This window comes from Pholis gunnellus (genome assembly GCF_910591455.1).
Source record: "Pholis gunnellus genome assembly, chromosome: 18".
In the NCBI taxonomy this organism is placed as follows: domain Eukaryota; kingdom Metazoa; phylum Chordata; class Actinopteri; order Perciformes; family Pholidae; genus Pholis; species Pholis gunnellus.
The window spans coordinates 8,900,610-8,921,509 of record NC_136545.1 but is presented as its reverse complement, the minus strand read 5'-3'; the positions used below and the strand labels follow the sequence as shown (position 1 = coordinate 8,921,509).

Sequence of the window (20,900 nt, the reverse complement as noted above, 5' to 3'; positions counted from 1 at the left end):
GTCTCCTTTTCATTTCTTTTTCCTCCCCCTCATTTCTCCTCTCCTCTTCTCCACCGTTTTTACTACTCCCCCCTCTCTCTCTCTCTCTCTCTCTCTCCCTCTCTCTCCCTCTCAAGCACACAAACACTCTCGGTTTGTTTTGCTCTCCCTCCCCTCTTTTCGTCCTCTACCTCTCCCATCCTCTCATCCCTCCCCTCCCACCCCCTCCTCCCCCCTCCTCTCATCTCGCTCTCCGCTGCATCGCTCAGTCAGTCGGAGAGGCGAGAGTCTCTCCACTCGCACTGCCTCGTCGCTGCTCGCTGCCTCGACCAGCCGTGGCAACCCGTCTCTCCTTTCCTCACTCATTCTAATTCCTTTTCACAGGCTTCCCGCGCTCCTCCATGGAGGTGTTGTTGTGTTTTGCAGCCGGTCACGTCGCCGCTTTTTGCGAGGTCTGCCGTTTGTCTGGCGGCGTGGCGTAGCGTAGCTTTCGCTGCTGTTGTTGTGGCATGTCTGTTTACATCAGCGGCATGGCTCGCAGGGCAGAGGCAGCCAGGGGCAGCCGAGAGAGCAGCGCTAGCAACAGAGGTGGAGCGGCTGGAGGAGGTGGAGCGGCTGGAGGAGGAGGAGGTGGTGGAGCGGCTGGAGGAGGAGGAGGAGGAGGAGGAGGTGGAGCGGCTGGAGGAGGAGGAGGAGGAGGAGAGAAATGTGAAGCAGGACGTGCAGCAGGAGGCAGAGGTGGAGGAAGAGGAGGGATAGCAGAGGAGCAAGTGGGAGAGAAAGGAGCAGGTCCGGGGAGAGCAGTTTACGGAGCCGGATGTGGTTCAGCGGCGGGAGCAGGAGCAGCGAGAGGAGGAGGAGGAGGAGGAGGAGGAGGAGGAGGAGGAGGAGGAGGAGGAGGAGGAGGAGGAGGAGGAGGAGGAGGAGGAGGAGGAGGAGGAGGAGGAGGAGGAGGAGGAGGAGGAGGACTAGGACTAAGGGAAGGTGTGTGTCGGGGAGTTTGCTTGTCAGTCCAGGAGCTCAGCTACTGTCTGTGTCTGCCCTGTTGTACAGTGTTGCTGCAGCACGGAGCCGACCCCAACATCCGCAACACCGACGGCAAGTCCACCCTGGACCTGGCCGAACCCTCTGCCAAGGCCGTCCTCACAGGTCAGTGTCCCCGCCTGTCTGTCAAATGCCACACACACACACACACACACACACACACACAGACACACACACAGAGACACACAGAGGTCTGTACACGTCTGTATTTTTTGTTGCAGATAGGGTTTGTTTGTCTTTCCTATTCTCAGTTTCCTCTTTGCTGTTCCTCTCTCTTTCTGCCTTTTCCTTACGGGCTGCACTTTTCCCACTTCTATCTTAATGTTAACAGGTTGCACATACACCGTTCCCCCAAACATTCATTTCATTCTGTCCAAGGCTGCAAGCAGTGTTGCCTCTTGTTTCCGTCAATCTATCACCTTCACTATTTTTTTGCAAGGCTGTGCTCCGCTCATGTGCTCACCACGCATGTTATTCAGTCTTTGTGTCCAAAGGCTTGTACGCACATCGGTCATTCCTTTGCATTTTTCTTTTGTTTGGCCTCGCCTTTATCCAATAATCAGGGGTCAGAGGTGTTTGTGTCTCCGCTTTCCTATTTCTTCTCATTCTTCTGGCTGAGGCTGCACTCATTGATCAGCTACTCAATAAACTCACTCTCTGTGTTGGATTTTGCTCTTTGTTTGTTTCCGTCTTTCTTTCTTTTTTCTTTTCTTCCTTTCCTTCCTTCCTTTCCCATCATGTGCTGTTGAAAAGTCGAGGAATAACCAGCACAATGACACAGCAGACCTTGACTGAGCAGTGTTTTCTTTAACGCAGCACAATGCTGCAAACCACAACAAATTGAAAATACATTTAAATGCCGTTTAAAAACTGTAAGAACCCCACACCCACCCTCCTCCTCCTCCTCCTCCTCCTCCTCCTCCTCCTCATCATTCCACTTTGGTTTAGGCTGCAGAAAGAGGCCTTACAGGCAAAAAAAAAAAAAAGAGTGCTTTAGTGGCCAACATGGAACACTAAAATTCTGCGGTGAAACTCAGACTGCTGGTTCTTTCATTGTAAAAAAGCCCTTAAAGGCGGCAGGGCCCAGTACACCTATTCAGTGGTAGAGGAACCACTTGGACACAGTTACGGCCTTTATATGAGTCACTAATAAAAATGGCTTTTAATTGTTTGTATATTTCTTTTCATTTTCTCCTTGGTTAGACAGCTGAAAGTACAGACACAGATTAAATTTGTGTGTGTTTTCCAGCCTGATTTTTGTTTCATGTTTCTGCAAATCAGCACTTTGCGTCTTCTCTTTTGACGTTCTTCTTCGTGCTGTATTGTCTGTGCATGAGTTGGCGTATGAGTTATGAGTCCTTATCTCACTTTCTCTTCAGATGGGGGGGAACGTTTGAAAGACACGGTTCTTATTGAACTAAATGAATCCTCTTATTTTAGTTTTGCCTTGCAAAGCTTCCTCCATTTACACCGCGTTACATCACCAATTCCCATCAATCCCGCCTGCGCTAAATGAGATAAACGGCGAGATACCACGGCGGCAAAACATGTGGACGATATATTCGCCGCAGCCAGTCTGTGAAAAATCATTGTCCTTGCCCGCTGGAATTGAAATGAGGTTGTTCGGGCGCCAGGTTATTGAACATCGCTGCATATTTTGCAGTTATCCCCCTTCACCCCATCTCGGTACCGGCCGTGATACAAGTTTTACAATAAAGCTGTCATGGAAATGCGATTCATGGGCAGTAAAGCTTGGTGATTTAGCAGAGGAGTAATTGATCTTAGTCTGTTTGTGATAGAAAATGTTAACCAAACATTGCAGACTTATTCTTGTGTGTGTGTGTGTGTGTGTGTAGTGACTCAAGGCGGCTAATAGTGTAAACAACAAATTGCCCGAGACGGACTCAAACACAGTCCTGCTTACAAATTAGAGCTCCAGCTATGCTGTGTTTGTTAATTGACATCAAGATGGCTCAAACTGTGAGGGGTATCTCCTCTGGGGGGATGGTGACGCGGGGGATTTGAAGTGAGGGAGAAAGTCTTAACTTAAAGCTGAATGCTCAAACATGACGCACACACTTTTAGACATTATCCTCATCTGTCCAAATGTTCATCCACTGTTATACGTCCATAAATCTGCCTCGATATAGAAAAATATGATGCTTCTCAAAACATGTGAGTAGGAGAACTGTGGTGATGCGAAATAGCAAACATTCCCATCTAGAGCCAGAAACTGTCCAATTTGTCTATTCTGGGCTACTGTAGAAACTTTGCAGTGCTACACGGAGGACTTTGTGAAGAGGATCCGCTCCAAATGTAGATATAAACGGCTCATTTTAAGGGAACGAAACATCATTTTTATTTCAGGTGATTGAACACTAATAAAAACATAGTTATGTATGTATTATGTTCTAACAACAGATTCCCCAACATCTCACACACTGGACCTTTTTAAGCCAATTTACCTGTGAGAATCTACTAGAATTAGCTTCAGTGGGCTGCAGCTGCCTTCACACATTACAGTCCTCTGCGAGCAGGTTTTTGTCTTACCTCACCAGTGACCTACGGAACCTTGATTTATTTTTTGAATGGAAATACTTTTTAAGCAGATTTATGATGCCCCCATTGCATCTTAAAGCTCTATAATGGAAACAAGGGCTTTGGGATTAAAACACGTTTTAATTTCCATAAATTAGCGGCTGAAATTGACATTTTTCAAGACATTTTAACTTGTCATAGTTCAAAGCACGGGTGTAATTAATAACACTAATAATGGCTGTGTTCCATTCAGGTGATTCATTAAGCCCATGCCAATGAGCAGGCATGCGTAACACCAGCACTGGATGACCTAACTTGGAATGCAGCCTTACCTGAGGTTATTAATTAGCTGTGCTTTTCTCCGCTGTGGCATGTCAAAGGGTCTTCTCTGTGAAACTGGCAGGTCAGAGTGTCGCCACACGATGAGTGTAGATAGAGCGCAGTGGTTAGAACGTAAAAACATGGGACTGAATGTTCATCGTTTAGCTAAAGTCCAAGCCTCCAAAAGCAGCAGATGGGTGTGTTTTTGAAATGTTAATGCAAAAGACAACAGTAAGACATTAACGAGGGGCCGCTAAATATCATCTGGCGTCTTCAACATCTGCCGTTTCCACAGGCATCCGCCGGTGCATTCGGGTGAAAACGAGCAGTTAACAGGGAAACCGGTTGATCCACAACACCAGCGCGGTGACCCCCCCCCCCCCCCCCCCCCCCCCCCCCCCCCCCTTCCTGCGGCGGTCGTTCAGCATTCCGCCCGTGCATCAGATTTGACAAATTTACCGCACCTCGTTAAGTAACGCGAATTATCCTCTTAATGGCCGGCACTAATTACCTAAACCGTCGTCCTGTTACATTGTCTCTTCACCCAGGAGTGATTCCACTGTTCTAATTACTGTTGGCGGTGATGCATTTAACGCATCGTCTCTTAAAGACTGTTTCATTATCGCCGACGTGGTCAGGTTTTTGGTAAAAGTGGCCGAAAATTCAAGCCGCGTCTTTAAACGATCTTTCCAGAAACCCCCCCCCCAACCCTTCAACAGTGTAAATATGAACATACGAGTGTTTGTATTTGTAGAAAGTGTACAACCCTCCACAGAGACACCCTGCATTAGCCTTTTCTCTTTGGTCCTATACGCTCTACGATTTAGAGGTTCTGCTCTATTCCTCATCTCTGCTGCAGCCCCGGCACAGCTTTCAACTTCAGTCGGCGGTGATGGAAGTTTATATTGACCCATAAATAAGCTCTACTGCTCTGCCACATCCAACAAAGTGCTCTCAGAAATGATCCTGTACTTGGAGATGGGGAACCGAAAGACGGGAGAGAATTAGATTTGTTTTATTGGGGCTTCGAAACAGGACACAATAATTGTTTGTTTTTTTCAATTTATTTGATATGAATTGGGTTTGGATAGCTCTCACACTGCATATCAGTCAGAAAGGCGTCATTAGTCTGCAAGGTTTTCGTATATTCGTATATCGCAGGGAGGTGTTGATTGTCAGGCTTTTTCTTTAAATCCTCAGACGCCTCTCAGATGTGCCTCTCTCAGCAGAAACACTCTTGCGGTTCAGTTCATTGCAAGTATGAGAAACCGCCGTTCACAACCACGACAAGGGGTCGGACTCACAAGCACAACTGTGACATTCGACGCCAGAGGCCCGGGTACGGTTTCAATGGATTTCAAGCTCATTGAAATCTGTATGCGCGATACTACCCGTCACAATCTGCGGTTTCAATAGAAGTGGCGCAATAGATGCGCATTTAATTCTGCTTAAAAAGGTTAATAATCATTTATTGTGTTGTGCCTTTTGCGGTGCAAAAGCCTAGAGAGTTTCAAGTTAATGATGTTGTTCCTTATCGGGCTACAAAGGACGGCATGCACAGATTTGCTGTGCGATTAGCCTATCGCTAGATGGTTACTGGCTCCTGGAGCTAAACACCGGAGCTCACATTTATCACATGTTGGAGTGAAGCTGCTGTGTTTCGATCCGATTCATGGTGCTGCGTCAGTGTTGAGGAATGCAACACAAATTTTGTATTTTGCTTATTTAGTGTTTCGACGTACAAAATATTTCACAGGATACACAGTGGTCTCAAATAGAGACTTCGTGACTAACAAGTGTCAAATAACAGGATAATGATGAGCGCTAAAAACGAAATCGAAGTGTTTTAAGTTGTTCGAAAACCGAGCGAAAAGCTGGCCGCTGGTGAGCTTTAGAGCTGCTGGTAGGTGGGTTTTGCTACCCTTTGGACGGACCCAGGATAGCGGTTTCCTCCAGCTTCCAGCCTTCACGCTAAGAGAAGATAACCGTCAAGGTTCCTCAACCAACGTCAGTTTTTTTTTTTTTTCTTCTCCAAAAGCCGGGAAGATTCCCAGAAATCCCGAATATCAGACTGCATATAAGTAATCGAGAGAAACGCACGGTAATGATGTGAAAAGCCACAGAAGAGCTAACTTCGGGAAACAAAGGGATCACCGGGAGGGATTTTTACTTTAAGCCGTCTTTCCTGTCGTCAGTGATTGATCTTCCTCTGGCCATGCAAGCAGTGATTAGGACACTTTCATCAAGTTGTTTCTGCCCTTGACAATTCTCTCCTTTTCTCCCCGTCGTAGCTCCGTCGCTTCCTTTTCGTCACTCATCAATTACGACGTTGTGTAATGAGCTTGCAAGTACAGCATGTACCCCATCCGCCCCTTCGTCCTGCCACCAGCCTTGGCGTCGATCTTTCCCTTTGACACGTCGTCTATACTCTTTGTCCCTTTGCCCCCTGCTGTCTCTCAACCGTCTCGAGCTCCATACCAATCGGCCTCTCCATCTTTTCCCTCTGACATTTGTCGTTTATTCTCTTTCTGCTCCTCACTCGAAATGTCTCAATCCGCCTCATCCGCTTTAGATCTCTTGAGGGTAACATGATCCCGGTGTTATTTCAGCCTATGCTGTACATGTAGATTAGCCGTTTCAGCGTGGTACCTGCATTCGGTGTTGTAAGGTGGAGGTTGGTGATCAACATCACTGCAAATCTATAATCGACTTATCTTCTAAACTAAGGTGGTTTCTCCACTAAAATTTCAGACAACTACTTTGAGATCCTACGAACCACACAAACTGGTGAAACATAAGCTATATGCAAATGAACTGGTAGAGGTAACTTATGTGATAATCTCTCATGGACTTGTGTCACAGGTATTAAGCTCTCATTGGGGGTTTTGTCTGCATCTTTGGTATTAAACTCTCATATCTTTGTTTGTTTTTTGTCCCAAATAGGAAACAAACCACGTTATGTAAAGCAACACAGGTTTTATTCAAAGAAAAAAAAAGCAAGGCCCCAGGTGCAGCAGCATCAAGCTTTTAAAGGGAATGGGAAGTGACATTTCAAAACACACCTGCGTTTAATTTAGAGACTAAATAAGACCTGTTTGGCCTTTGCGCCAACATTATGCGCCATTTAACTAACAAAAGTGGATTTGGACGTGGCCTAGATGCACTTTAGTCTTCCAGAAGTAAGTAAACCTCACCCACTGTTGGTACACGTGGCGTTTTGTTCTCTTGCCGCACATACCGGTGTCGGTTCAAGACAGCCATTCTGTTTGCCGACTTCAAACGGAGAAGAAAACCCCGTCCACATGGTACAGCATCGTCTGGCACCACCCATCAGCCAATAGGAGAAGGTTATTAATTTCTTTGCTTTATGGACGTTTGCAATGTCTTTCTGTGAGCCCGTAGCTTGGGACGGTAAATAAAGAAGAGAATAATTCATTGCTGCGGTGTCATAAAAAGGAGAGCGAGAGAGAAACACTGGAAAAGATAAATGGAGACGGAAGAGAGACGAGCACATAGAGAGTGAGAAACAGAGTCCATTAGCTGCTATTAATTACCTCTGATTGGTATTCACAGACTAGCTGCTTCTGAGCCTCAGAGAGATCAATTCTCCCCTCTGGACCTCAGTCAACACACACGCACACACTTTCTCATTCCTTTGGCCTCTCTTGTATTAATGTGTCTTTAACACATTCCCTTTCTGATACGAACAAATCGGCTTTATTTCAGTTGCACTATGTGTCACGTTGCTTTTTTTTTTTATTTCGGGTTAAGTGCCAACCAGATGGCAGGATAGCCAGTCTGGCATCCAGTGTGAGGTTTCACATTCCGTGAGTTGTCGGTGTCTTTGTGAGGTTGTGTTGCCCCCCTTTCATACGAGAGATATGGAAGATTATCTCCTTTTTTAATTGCCGGCCTTGTCTGCTATGTGCCCAGCATTATCAAACGTGCTTTATATTCATTAAATTCATTCATGCGTTCATTAAAAAAAAAAAAAAGAAACAATATTCAGAACCATTAATTTACTGATGCGTTGGCCAAATGTATTAAATAACTATAAAATGTACGCCCTTTCATCATTAACTATCATCATAATTAAAGTGTGGTTAAATCCATTAAAGCATATAGCTCACATTTATCTTCTAAATGTGAGCTATATGCTCCAATTACCTTTCCTTGATACATCCTATTACTTTTTTCTGAAGCAATGACCTAGTTGCCCCATGACAATCAATTAACTCATTGTCAGCGTATTCATTCTGTAAAGCATGTTTGCACATTTTCAGTTTTAGAGGCAACCCAATTTCCTGGACTGAAAAAAAACAAAGCATCGGTCTCACTTCAACAACATGTCAAAGTTGGCCTCACACTTGGACGTCAAACTTGGGAACTTGAGAACTGTCTCGAAGAGAACTCGACGTCGGAGACGGGACAATATTTGCTATTTGAGTCGAAAAACATTGTCGCTCTGGTTAGCTTCCAGATTTGACAGTTACAGTACGTCTTCCCCAGGTGGTGGAAGTTTTTCAGCTCCGTGTCCGGCTGCAACTTGGATCTTTCTTCGTCTCCATTCTGTCACGAAGGCAGAGCGTGGAGAACTTGAAGAGGCTGAGTGAACAATTGCAGAATTAAACAAGATTGAACACTCTGGAGTTTTTTTTTTGTCAAGAATCCCCCTGTTGTCTTGTCATGGTTAGCTTTTCATCCTCAGGAATGAGTTACAGATGGCAATAATAGGCTGTCCCCGACAAAGAAACTTTGCCTACAAGGATGTGCTGATACGAGATGGAGAGAAAAAATAGTCTCTAGAGAATAAAATTGCTTTCAATCGTACTGCTTTGCCACACTGCAGATGCTCATTTATCCTCTACTCTTTGTCATTTTGATAATATTTTTGCTACTTTCCTTGCACTTTTACTTTGTGGGTGTTTCCCGGTCACATCTAAATCATTATATATTATTTTTCTGAGTTCAAACGTTCATTTGCAGAATAATTTATGACCGAAATTCTGGGTCGCAATCATTGACTTGCAACTGCCTCCCAAACAGCAACTGACTGGACTACTGACAGCAGTGTCCCGGACTACACCACGTCTCAGTGCTCATCTGCATTTATGAAGTGCACAGGCTGCCATGAATTAATAAAGAGGATTGCAGTACTCGAAACAAGAATCTTTGCAACTCCCAATGTCTCCCAACTCCGCTCGACCCCATTTAAATGGACAGCTAAATGACACCATGACTTATTGGAACTGAAACGGTGAAGTCATGGATAATCTCGGTGCAAAACTCGAAGACAAAGTGCAAGGCTGTGCTCCCACGCGGGGCGACGTTTACGGCTTCTGCTGAGCCTTCAACCCCCGGACATCTGGCGGACGGCCAGACTCAAACACAGACCACGGTCACCCCTGACAGTAAAACAATAAAAAAAACAGGTTTGAACTGTTAATAAATCTCCATGAAACACAAATAGTGATGGATGCTGATGAGAACAGACAAAAGAGAGTTATGAAGACTATATGCCAACAGGACGAGGCAAGAAAAGCCATGATTGGGAATGAAGCATCTAAGGAGAAAGATCAATTATGTAACTTTTGGTTGTGGTCGACGGAGGGATATCAGGTTCAGCAGACTTTCATCGCTAAATACATGACCCAGAGTTAGGTCATATTAGCTGTTCCCTCTTTCTTTTTGTCTGGCAGGTAGTGGGCGTGGCTTATCAGTTAACGCGGTGGCTCAGGCTTCTGGATAGCAGCGTCCATCAGGTGATTTTTGGTGCCGAACATCTTTCAGATTGAGAGACTTGACACCTGGAGCCACTTTTAACTTTGGCCTTGAGAAGTGAACACCTGTTGCCTCCATCTTTGTTTAGTTTTGGACCAACAACAACAAAATCTTCAGAGAGAATGTGCTCGGGAATGTGATTGGTCAATACTACTCAGACTACGAACCGTATTCCGAACTCTTCCAATACCAACCACGTCCTCAGATTCCTCTACCCCAACACGTCTGAAGTCATAGAACTGACCGTCCATGATTGGGTCAGCCTGCGACACCCGTCGGCCAGGCCTAATATGACGCACCCTCACACACAGCGGTCAGGGCTCCAGGAAGACAAAAGCGGCGCAGCTTCTACGTCAACGTGCCGACAACCAACTCATCGCCCTTCCAAATCCTCCCCTCGTCACTCCCCTGCCTCACCCCCTTTTTGCGATTATCTGACGAAATGGAAGAGCTTTTTTTTTTTACCGTTGTGTTAAGCACTTGGATGAAATGTGCTATACAAATACTCTCGCCGTTCTGTACAGTGTCCTGTCGTCTTGTCAGAACTGGTACAAATCCAATTTCGTATCATCTCTTGGAATCAATCAGGGCTTGTGTCCACCCTGCACTGCTTTTGAAGCTCTGCCCAACAGAAGCTTTGGGAAGCGTTTGTCCTCCTGCTGTTGCTACGTGACTAGTGAAAAAAGAGTTTGAAGCGTGGTGTACTTTGACAGTAATTGCGTTTGTGTGTGTGTGTTTCCATTAAAACTGTATTCCCGCCATGCTGTGTGTTGAAGGCATGCTGTCATCAAGCGCTTCCACTCTGTTGTGACTAAAGAGAAAAAGAGAAAAATTGTCGCTTTGAAGAGAGGTCCGCGGTGGGCAGGCAGCTTTAACATAGCAGAAAATGAGCCGTCTCTCTCTCTCACACAAGGGCCAGCGAAGAAAGTGATGAGAGATTTAACAGAACAAGGGAGAGGGGACTGGAGACGGGAGAGAAAGTCGAAGAATGAGGGGAGGAGGGGGGGAGATTAGATGTCGATGGAAGGGAACAAATACACAGAGTGAAAGCGATTTTGAAGGGGAAAAGATGAAGATGCTTATTGGCCCGGGTGACAGACAGAACAGAGAGATGAATTGATGCGACGTCACGTCAATGCCAAGCAAGTGGAAGAGAGGGGAGCTCTGATCGGTGTGTACGTTAACAGCCTAATCATGAAGACAAAGAACCGCTGTAGCTGCTCCGAAGGCTTCGTCCTTCTAATGCAGCGGGAGCAAAGGCAATCTCGCACCTGTGTGCACTTTAGAGTGCATGTAGGTGTGTGTGTGTGTGTGTGTGTGTGAGGGAGAGGGAGGGAGGGAGGAAATGTGAATTCCTGTGCCTGCGAGGCCAAGTGTGTAGCTTTCCTCCCCTTATCGGTGACATGCTCATTGATTACCATGATGACTGCTGTTCGATTGGTCCCCAGTGATGAATGAGCCCGAGCCCTATTTCCAAAATGACCCAGCAAGAGGCGCAAAACAAAGCGTGTGCGTGTGCGCGTGTGTGTGTGTGTTCCCTCACCCCATTCAGGACATTTTCCTGCAGCTGAAATTGCCTAGTTTTCCACACGGCTGCACAGCTCCACAGCACGGAGAGAGTTAGCGAGGCCAGTCGGCCACTGTGCAAGAGGAGACTGACAGAATTTGGTTAATGAAGTAAAAAAAAAAGAAAAGTAAAGAAACCAAGTACTGACCTGTATCTCCTGGAATGCGGAAACCTTCCGGCAAAAGTGAAAGGATCTGATTGGACGCCTGAAGCCGGGGCTAACGCTTTGCTTGAAATGCACTTATCGAAAACGGCGTTGGCCGTCCTGTTTGAGAGTTTGCTGAATTGTTTGTTGTCTTCTTTGTAGCCATGGTTGCCTCGCATCAAACGCTTTACACTTTTACACGTTCTCCTATAGATTGTTGAGGAATACAAAAGTATTGGACTGAATTACGTACGAAATGATGAGTGTTCTCCATTGGATCACCTTTCCATTTAAAAGGGAGACAAATCGTGACAATATTGACATATCAATTGCAATGATTTGTTTTTCATTGTCTGCCGTGAGTCATTGTGCAGAGCAGGCTGGACCGACCTGTGTGTGTGTGTGGCGGACTACTGAGGAACTGGTTTGTTTCTCCTGTGTTGTTGCGTGACTCCCGTTTGTGTGCCTCACTCAGGACAGCTGCAATATGATCTAATCTTATCCATATTAATTTGTCCTCGGCTAACTGCTGTTTTTTGCTGTTTTCTCCTGGGAGGAGGAGGAGGAGGAGGAGGAGGAGGAAGAGGAGGAGGAGGAGGAGGAGGAGTGGGTGCTCCGACCTCCTTCCTGTCCTTTTGTATCTGTTTAACGAACAGTGAAGGGAATCTATTCTGATGGGTTGTGGCTTTTTATTTTTTTGCAGGCATGCAAACTCCTTTCCTGATACCATCATGAATTAGCATTTGTTTTTTTTGTAATCGTTATCCAGGAAGGCCTCTCGCAGCCCTCAGGGGCAGTGTTGCTCTAGCTGTTAGAGACAGAAGCTTAGAGGGAAGGAGAAGTTTAAACTCATTGGATGTTTAATCCCGAACACCGACGGGCCCTCCGGGGCGGCGCACTATTTTGGACATTGACTACGGAGGAAGTTTGAGTTGGAGGAAAAAAAAAACGTTTTTCATCAGAGCAGGATCCAGAATCCTCTCTGGCATAGTGACTCACAAAAATGCTCTGCAGAACTATCGCAACATGGGGCGTATACGTATACTATAACAAATCCCTTGGAGTCCAAATGGAGTCACTGAAAAACGATAAACCTGTGTTTACCGCTTCACAGACCAGTTTAATTTTCAATTGCCCAGTTCAAATAAAGCCATTTGGGCGTGTCCACTGATATTGTATAATACGTTTCGACGGACCAAAACGTCCAGTTTCTTAGGTTCACCAAACCCAAAGAGGATGGAGTGGGTGGACAAAAAAAAACACACAGTTAATCTCTCTTTGCTGCTCTGCGTGAAGCAATTAATCACACAGTGGAAGTGGTGAGAGTGTGTGAAGTACGCAGAGGCAGTCGGCATAAGGGGCCCCAAACAAACACCTTCTTTTATAATTTCCGCACACCTTCCCACCCCCCCCCCCCCCCCCACCACACACCCTTGATTAGTCTCAGCGCGCTCAGGTCGGCCTCAGCAGTTGCGACCTTGCTGAGGTTATAAGTGGATCGCTCAACTCCTGACTCGAAGCCCAGACGTTGTATAACAGCAGATAAACTGCTACTACAATAAATGATATTTGATTTAAACACACACACACGTACACAAGCAGACAGCTGGGCACTGAGGCGACTCATGGTCCAGTCAGCATCAGTCAGCATCATCTGTGCTTGTACAGCCACTTAGTACACACACACAAGCACACACACACACACACAAGCACACACGCACGCACGCACACACGCACACACAGAACCCTAGGTCCTTGCTGCATGGTCAAGATATATATAGGAGTGTGACGGTTTGACATTGACTTCCACGACCCTGGAATCACACCCTTGCGTTCACATACACATGCATGTACACACACACGCACACTAATGTGCATGCAAAGGAATACATGCTTTCAAGCATACAACAATTTGAATTCAAACGGTGAGCGCCGGTGTCTACTGCACTCTGCCAAGGGAGTGACACACACACACACACACACACACACACACACACACACGCACACACGCAGTATCATCATTCAGGAGGCAGCGAGCCTGTTCCGATCTTTAACCTGTCCTTGTCTGTTCTGTTTGGAGTCAGCAGGATTGTCGACACGCACACGCACACGCACGCACACGCACGCAGTCAGACTCAGATGTGTTCATACATACTTAAATACACACATCCTCCTCTGTCTTATGCCACATAGCTGCATTAAGCTTATGGGATAAGTTGAGTCAGTTCCTCGCCTTCACACATCCTCCGTGTGGTTTCTTTTCATCTCTCGTCTGTTGTCACCGCCAACATTAGGCCTATTCAACGCGCACGCCAGGGAGGGGATGTGTGAACACATTATTTTATTCTGGCAGCACCAGGTCCAGTCACGTGATATGGACTTAAAGTACAGTCGCGAGGAAATTATAAGTGTCTATGTCACCTTGTTTATTGTTTTCCATCCATTAAAGGACCATACTCTTGGATAGCATGTGGTAGAATTTATGTATTTGGCGACTCCTGGTGGTGATGATGAAGGTGATCATATTTTAGTGTCACAGCTCCGAACATTGTCTTGTATGTCAGAAAATACTGCTAAGTCTCTCTTGTTAGTCGGTTATTCGCCTGTTTCTTTGTCAAACGTGTGATTATGTTTTGATGTGGTGTGGGAAGTGTAGTCGAGCAAAGTGGCAGCAGATTAATAGCCGTACTAACCCGTCCTTGTTTTCGCGTGCTGTTTGTGTGAGAGAGAGAGAGAGAGAGAGAGAGAAATTAATTCAAACTGCTGAGTCACAATCACTTCAGCTCTCAAAGCATGAATAATATTGGAAGCAAAACTGCGGCCGAGCAAATAGTAAGTCTGGTATTGGCTACAGTTCATTTGCAGGACGGCAGACTCAGCTGAACATATGCGATATAGAATATGTTTTTGTTCAGGTGTACGTTTGCACTCTGATTGAATCGGGGGACCGAGTCGCTCCCCTCCCTGTCGTCAGTCATAAATCATGAAGTAAATCTTTCCCTTTTTAGATTCCTTTAGAGACTTCGCGTGGAGGTGGAAATGCACGTTTGACGGGTGAAAACTGTGGGATTGAAATCGCTTAAAATATTCTCTTGTTGTTGTTTAGAAAGCCACTTCTGCACTGAGAGGTGCGTATCCCTGGTGACCCCGCCCACTCCAACTGTGACAAAACGGCAAAACGCGATGAAGTTCAGAGTGTCATGACATGTTTAAAGTCTGAATGAAGTTCACTGTGCGGATTTTGAGCTTTCCTCCCAACTCTTCCCTATTTATCTCCATGAGGAAGAAACGTAGTCCAATGAAAATAATACTAAACATGAATACATATTTGTTTGTGATGCACTTTAATGATTATGATGATACGGCAGCTTTAAGGACCGTGACTGTCGGGTGTGTAGCGTGAAGCGATTGTCTCAGTACACAAATTGGTTGAAAAGTACATCATCTAATTTAGCGTCTGTACGTTTCTCTCTCTCCTCTCTTTGTATTCATATTTTTCTACCTCTCCCCCCCCCCCCCCCCTGTCTCCGTCTCCCCCTTTCTTCTTCCCCCGACTGTTCCGCCTTAGCCTCCCTAACACCAATTATACTGTGTCAAATCCATGCATGTCAGTTTCTAGATCCCTAATCATCCCTTCTCTCTTTCATCTGCAAATCCTTTGTTCCTCCCTCCCCTCCCCCCCCCCCCTTCCCCCTCTCTCTAACCTTTCTTCTGCGCTCCTCACCCTACCCCACACCCCTCCGTCAGACACACACGGCCCATCCTCCTCGATCCTCTTTCCATTTATCTGTATCACCTTTACTTATCCATCTTCCTTTGATTTTTTTCTTTTTTTTTTCTTATTTCAATTTGATACCTTCCTCTTTCCCTCTGGCCCCTTTTCACAGATGAACTGCATTGAGTAAATGTGCTGGCAACGTTAGATATTGGTTTTCATGAATAAGCCCTGAAGGCACTCTTGAGTAGAAGTTGCAAAGATAGTCTTACTCGGTTGGATCTCGTCTCGCCGCTTTTAATTGACTCAACCCAGATTATTATTCTTTTTTTAAATGGCAGCTCGTAAAACTCCGGCGGACACACACTCCGTACACTGTGGCGTACAGTTGACGGAGGCATGATGACGTTAGTGTGTTGCATTCTGGGGAAGCGTAGGATCCAGTGTTTTTGGAGCTTGACCCTTGTCCGGGACAAAACGGAGTCATTTCTGCCTCTGCTGCTACAGTAATGACACACAGAAAATGGTTCCATATCTGAGAAGAACTCCCATCCCCACACACACACACACTCACACACCCCTCTCTGTTTCCCAGGCAGAAAAGACACATGTGAAGATGTGTGTGTGTGTGTGTAGATACAGGGGGGGGCGGGGCTTAGAGAGGGAGAGAGAGCTGGAGAGAGGGCGACGGAGGTAGGGGGAGGGGTTTGTTTATTTCTGTTGTGTTTTGTGATGGTAACTGCGCCTCCTGAGCCCACAGGAGGAGAAAAAAAAAGATAAAGCAGAGAGAGAGAGAGAGAGAGAGAGAGAGAGAGAGAGAGAGAGAGAGAGAGAGAGAGAGAGAGAGAGAGAGAGAGAGAGAGAGAGAGAGAGAGAGAGAGAGAGAGAGAGAGAGAGAGAGAGAGAGAGAGAGAGAGAGAGAGAGAGAGAGAGAGAGAGAATGCTGCTGAACAAGGGAAGATGGTTGGCGGTATGAGCGGCGGCCGGGAGACGGGAGACAAACGCGGCAAAGGAGGGAGGGATGGACGGACACATGGACGGGTAGAGGCAGAGCGCCTGTCAGTCCGCCGCTCGTCGCCCAAACAATGAACGGGCTGTGGTCGCTGCCGGCAACGCATCGCCACGGCAACCGGAGCCAGAGGGGTGCGCACTGAGCGAGAATGGCAGAGAAAGAGAGGATGAGAGAGAGAGAGAGAGAGAGAGGGGGGGGGGGGGTGAGATGGAAAGAGAGAGAGAGAGGGTGTCTTCTTCCCCCAATGGACAGATCCTTCCTCTGTGTGTGTGTCTGTACATGTGTGTGTGTGTGGGGCTGATCATGTGTGTGTGTGTGTGGTCGGTGTGTGTTGGCGCCCACTTGTCTGACACTATGATCTTCTGCAACCATCTAGGTGAATACAAGAAGGATGAGCTGTTGGAGGCGGCGAGGTGAGTACCAGACTCTGCACGCTCTTTGTTTTTACGCCTTAATATGCTTTTTCCTGCTTTCATGCTCCATCCTTTCATGTCTTTCCTCCCCTGCTTCCTCGTTCTCGTCTCTTATTTCCATGCTTGCTTTCTTCTCTGCTCCTCTCCAGTTTCTGTTTTCTTTCCCTTTTCATCCCATCCTCACGTTTGTCCTTGTCCCCTTTACTCTCCTCTGCTTCCACTGTTTTGTCTCATTTCCTCTTCATATTTTCATAATTTTCCTCTCGTTTTCTCTTTTGTTCTTGTTTTTATGTTCGTCCTTCTTCCCTCTTCTCACTTCTTTGTTACCTCCTCTTCATCTCTTCTTTGATCCACTTATGTTTTATGTTTCCGGTCCTTGTTTTTCCTTGCTTCCTCTCCTCTCTGCATTCTTCATCTCTTCATTTCCTGTCTTTTACTCTGTCATCCTTTTCCCTTGTTTCCTCCTCTGGATTCCTTCTTTTTTCTGCCTTTTTCCCCTTTCTTGTTTTCACTGTCTTTCATTTCCTTTCCTCATCCTTCTCCCCCCCTCCCCCCCGCCTCCGTTTCTTATCTTGTTTCCTTTTTCTTTCCTTTCTTCTCTTCTCCCTCCGTTTCTTCATCTCTCGAGCTTTCTTCTCTTTTGTTTGTATTCCATCATCTGCTGCCGCCTTCGATTTCCCTTCAACTTGCATTTCTGTGTGTCAAATGGTTTATTACTCGCTCCTTCTTTCCCTCCATCTCACACACACACACACATACACACACACACACACACACACACACACACACACACACACACACACACACACACACACACACACACACACACACACACACTTACAGTCAGCTCCTACACTAGTCATGTGTGCGTGTGTGTGTGTGGGTGGCTGAGCGCTCAATGCCTCTCTCTCTCTCCCAGGCACGCACACACACACACACACACACACACACACACACACACACACACACACACACACACACACACACAAGGAAGCAGCTGGCTTAGCATAGCAGTGCCCCAGTGTGTTGTGGGGTCAGCAGGCTGTTTAAGTGTGAACTGTGAACCCAGTGTGCCTCTATCACAGCTGAGCTGCTGACTGGCTCATCCCCCATGTCATTTTTCAGAGGAACTTCTTTTTTGTGTGTTGTTCGGTCAAATAACTCCCACACATTATAGGATATAGTTGTTTTTCTACAACGTTTTTTCCCATTTTATTTGTGGCACAGATAGCATCCTTACACAGTGGTGCAGAAGAAGAGTCGAGCTGCTGCACAGCGACTGTCCAAAGGTGGCAATCCGCTGCTCAGTGCTTCCCCTTTATTTGACAAACAAGAGAGTGCCCAAAATGCGTACCTATATGTTTGGGTTCTTGCTTTTGATTCATATAGTTAATTGACTCAAAGATTCCGAGCTGTGCTGTCCAAACATCTATGAAACAGACAAGCACACACACACCACTGTGTGTCCTTCGTCCCTGTTAAATCCTCAGGATGCTTGCATCGAAATGAAGGCTCCCTTGTGTCAGGCTACTAGCGGGAGGATGCAGCTAGTTGAGCAAAAAGGGAGGGGGGGGTGAAAAAACAAGGGAGGAAGGAATTAAGAGGCAGTGCAGTGTAGGTTAAGGTGGCGAAGAAGAGAGAGGAGAGAGGAGGGTAAAGGTGGACAGCTTAGATGAGCGAGAGGGTAAAAGGGGAGCAGAGCAGCAGGTAATGGTAGTTGGAGGAAGAATGAGAGGAGAGATGGGGAGGCCCAACCAACCAACCTACTAACCGAAAATAACAAAAGTAGAAGGAGAGAGGGAGAGGAAGGGAACATAGGAAGAATAGAAGAATAATCCCTTTCTCTCCATCTGACAGCGTCTTCCTTTACGGCTGTCACGGGGATGATGGTCGGACTGGCCGCTGCCTTGGCAACACACTCTCCTGGTGGTCACTCAATGCCAGGGCAGTGAGCCTAGGAACCAGGAAGCACAGCTCAACAACATAAACAAAGTCTTAACTCCACCGCGGCTAGGCTAAATGGCTGTTCTCTAACAGATTTGTTTAGCGTGTTGCGGTTAGAAGAAAACACACACACATACACACACACACACACACACACACACACACACACACACACACACACACACTTCGATCCATCCTTGAAGCATTCCTTTATGTCGGTCTGTTTCTGCAGATCTTCTTCTTATCTCATTCCTCCTCGTTTTCTCCCCCACACTCTCCTTGGCGAGGAACAGTGCTAATCCTCCAATGGCGTTGGATGTTTTCTATCTAATGTGTGTGTTTGTGTGTGTGTGTGTGTGTGTGTGTACATTTGCAGGAGTGGAAACGAGGAGAAGCTAATGGCCTTACTCACTCCCCTCAACGTCAACTGCCACGCCAGCGACGGCCGCAAGGTAAGAGGAAAAAAAAACTATACTGTCGCTGACACCAAAACAATTATGACAGCGTATAGTAGATTTAAATTGTTGTTTCTGTCCTGCTTTTTCAGTTGAATGAGGAACATACCAAAGGTGCAGATGTTCTTTATTTACTAAATTTGTCTTTGCTTGTTGGCAAACAATAGTTTCTTTCAGATGAATTGGTTTTGAAGGGTGAGCTGCAGCAGTACAGGAAAGCACTACACAGAGTTTACACAGAGATATGTGTCTCGCATATTATAGTTCTTATTGTGTCCGCGTCAGTGAATTCTTTTGGGTTCAGAGCCTTTTGACATTTGCGTGAACCTGAACCTCTTAAACGTACACAATCAAGATAAGCAGCTGCTCACCCGGCCTTGCGTTGAGCCCGCGACGCCGCCGAGAGCAGCCGCGGGGCCGTGAGGCAACGTGGGCGTAGTGGCCGCAGACAGAATCGCAGGTCACGTGACCCAAACAGACTGCTATTCATGCGCAGTAATCACAAAAGAAGCGACAAAACGATGAATGTATTTTTCTCAGCACCACAAACGCTCTGATGTTGCGTATAATGAAAGTAAAAACAAACTAAAGCAACGTTTTTTTAGAGTCAGTCTCTTGTGCACATCGCCTCTGTGTTACGCGTATTTAATCTATTTCTAATTAGCTATATGTTGACAAGAACCACAAATGTGAGTTTAACAGCCAGCTAATGGTGCACCTGGGAGTTATTGTGGTGTTATTAGATTGCAGAGTGTAGAGTGAGACTTAGTGCCGTATTACACCTTGTCCGCTTGCTGAAAAAAAAGTATTTTGTAACCGTGGCATCAGCTCATGCGTCCCCCCAGGGGGAGTCCCGAGTCTCAGGTTGAGCTCCGCTGGGTCACAGCAGCACGTCTGGCTCATTGTGACTAATTAGGCCCCGGGATGAGTAAGTGCATATCCCACAGTCCCTGCAGTCCTCCACACCGCGCTCTCCAAACCTGACATAAGCAAAGACTGCTGCCGACTAGACCTGCAACCATTAGGAGACCTAATCGATTGGTCATTTGACAGAAAAATAAACACAAACGAATTTTCACTTTTCATGCAAAAAATGGCAGAGAATAATGTTTTCTCTGTTTCGTATCATGTTATGGGGACAAAACAAAGCCATTTAAAGACATCACCTGGGACGGGGTGGACATTTTTCACAAATTTCTGGTATTTTAAAACGATTAATCTAGAAAATATTCAGCAGACTGGTCGATAACCGTTAGTTGCAGCCCTATACTGCTGACGTGTGTTTGTTCCCCCCCGTGCGAGCACAGCGAGATTGAAGCTCCGCTAATGCAGCGATAATTGGCCAAAACAGGTTTACGGATCCTTCAGATCCTTCCTGAGATCCCGGGGCTTTACTCTAAAACTATTATTCTGAAACAAACCCGCGAAAACTCAAACTCTCAATCAACAGTCCGAGCTGCTGGCGTATTCTAGGGACGACTCCACGGTGCGTAACGGCAGGTAAAGCCACGGCGTTTGCGTATGGCGGGGAGATGGACTTTGCTGTTATCTGCTGGTCGGTAAAGCAGAGCCCCTATATTTTATAGGTTGCTATGACAACTGCTGGTAACAGCAGGGAGCCAAAGGGAGCTTTTTACTCCGTACTTTTGGTAACTGTCATATAAATGCTCTAACAGCCTTGAAGAGGCTCTTTCCTATAATTATGGGTACTTGAGTGTTGTTGATGATGCTCAGCTGCTGCTTGTAGCCATCGCATCACCGGCACGCACATAATTGTGAGGGAACATCCTCCGGCTATTATCTGTGCAGGTGGCCTGCTGGGGATGTGATACCCCAAAGTGTTGTCTGGAATTCTTTGGAGATGCAGGGGATACACACACACACACACACACACACACACGTTGAAACGTAATGGTTCATTAGTGGATGAATGCAGCCGACCAGGCCACCAGTAAAAGCTGTGCTCCTGAACAATCTGTATGTGTA

General features: G+C 46.4%; 1 protein-coding gene across 1 annotated transcript in view; it reads left to right on the top strand.

Annotated features, from left to right (window-relative positions):
- tnksa (tankyrase, TRF1-interacting ankyrin-related ADP-ribose polymerase a) overlaps nt 1–20,900 on the top strand; it is a gene marked incomplete at its 5' end in the record, with an annotated part of 65,914 nt that overhangs the window by 7,728 nt on the left and 37,286 nt on the right. The window contains 3 exons of the mRNA XM_079178739.1: nt 1,033–1,128; nt 16,479–16,515; nt 18,836–18,911. Of these exons, the coding sequence (XP_079034865.1) occupies nt 1,033–1,128; nt 16,479–16,515; nt 18,836–18,911 (209 nt within the window). The remainder of the gene's footprint in view (nt 1–1,032; nt 1,129–16,478; nt 16,516–18,835; nt 18,912–20,900) is intronic.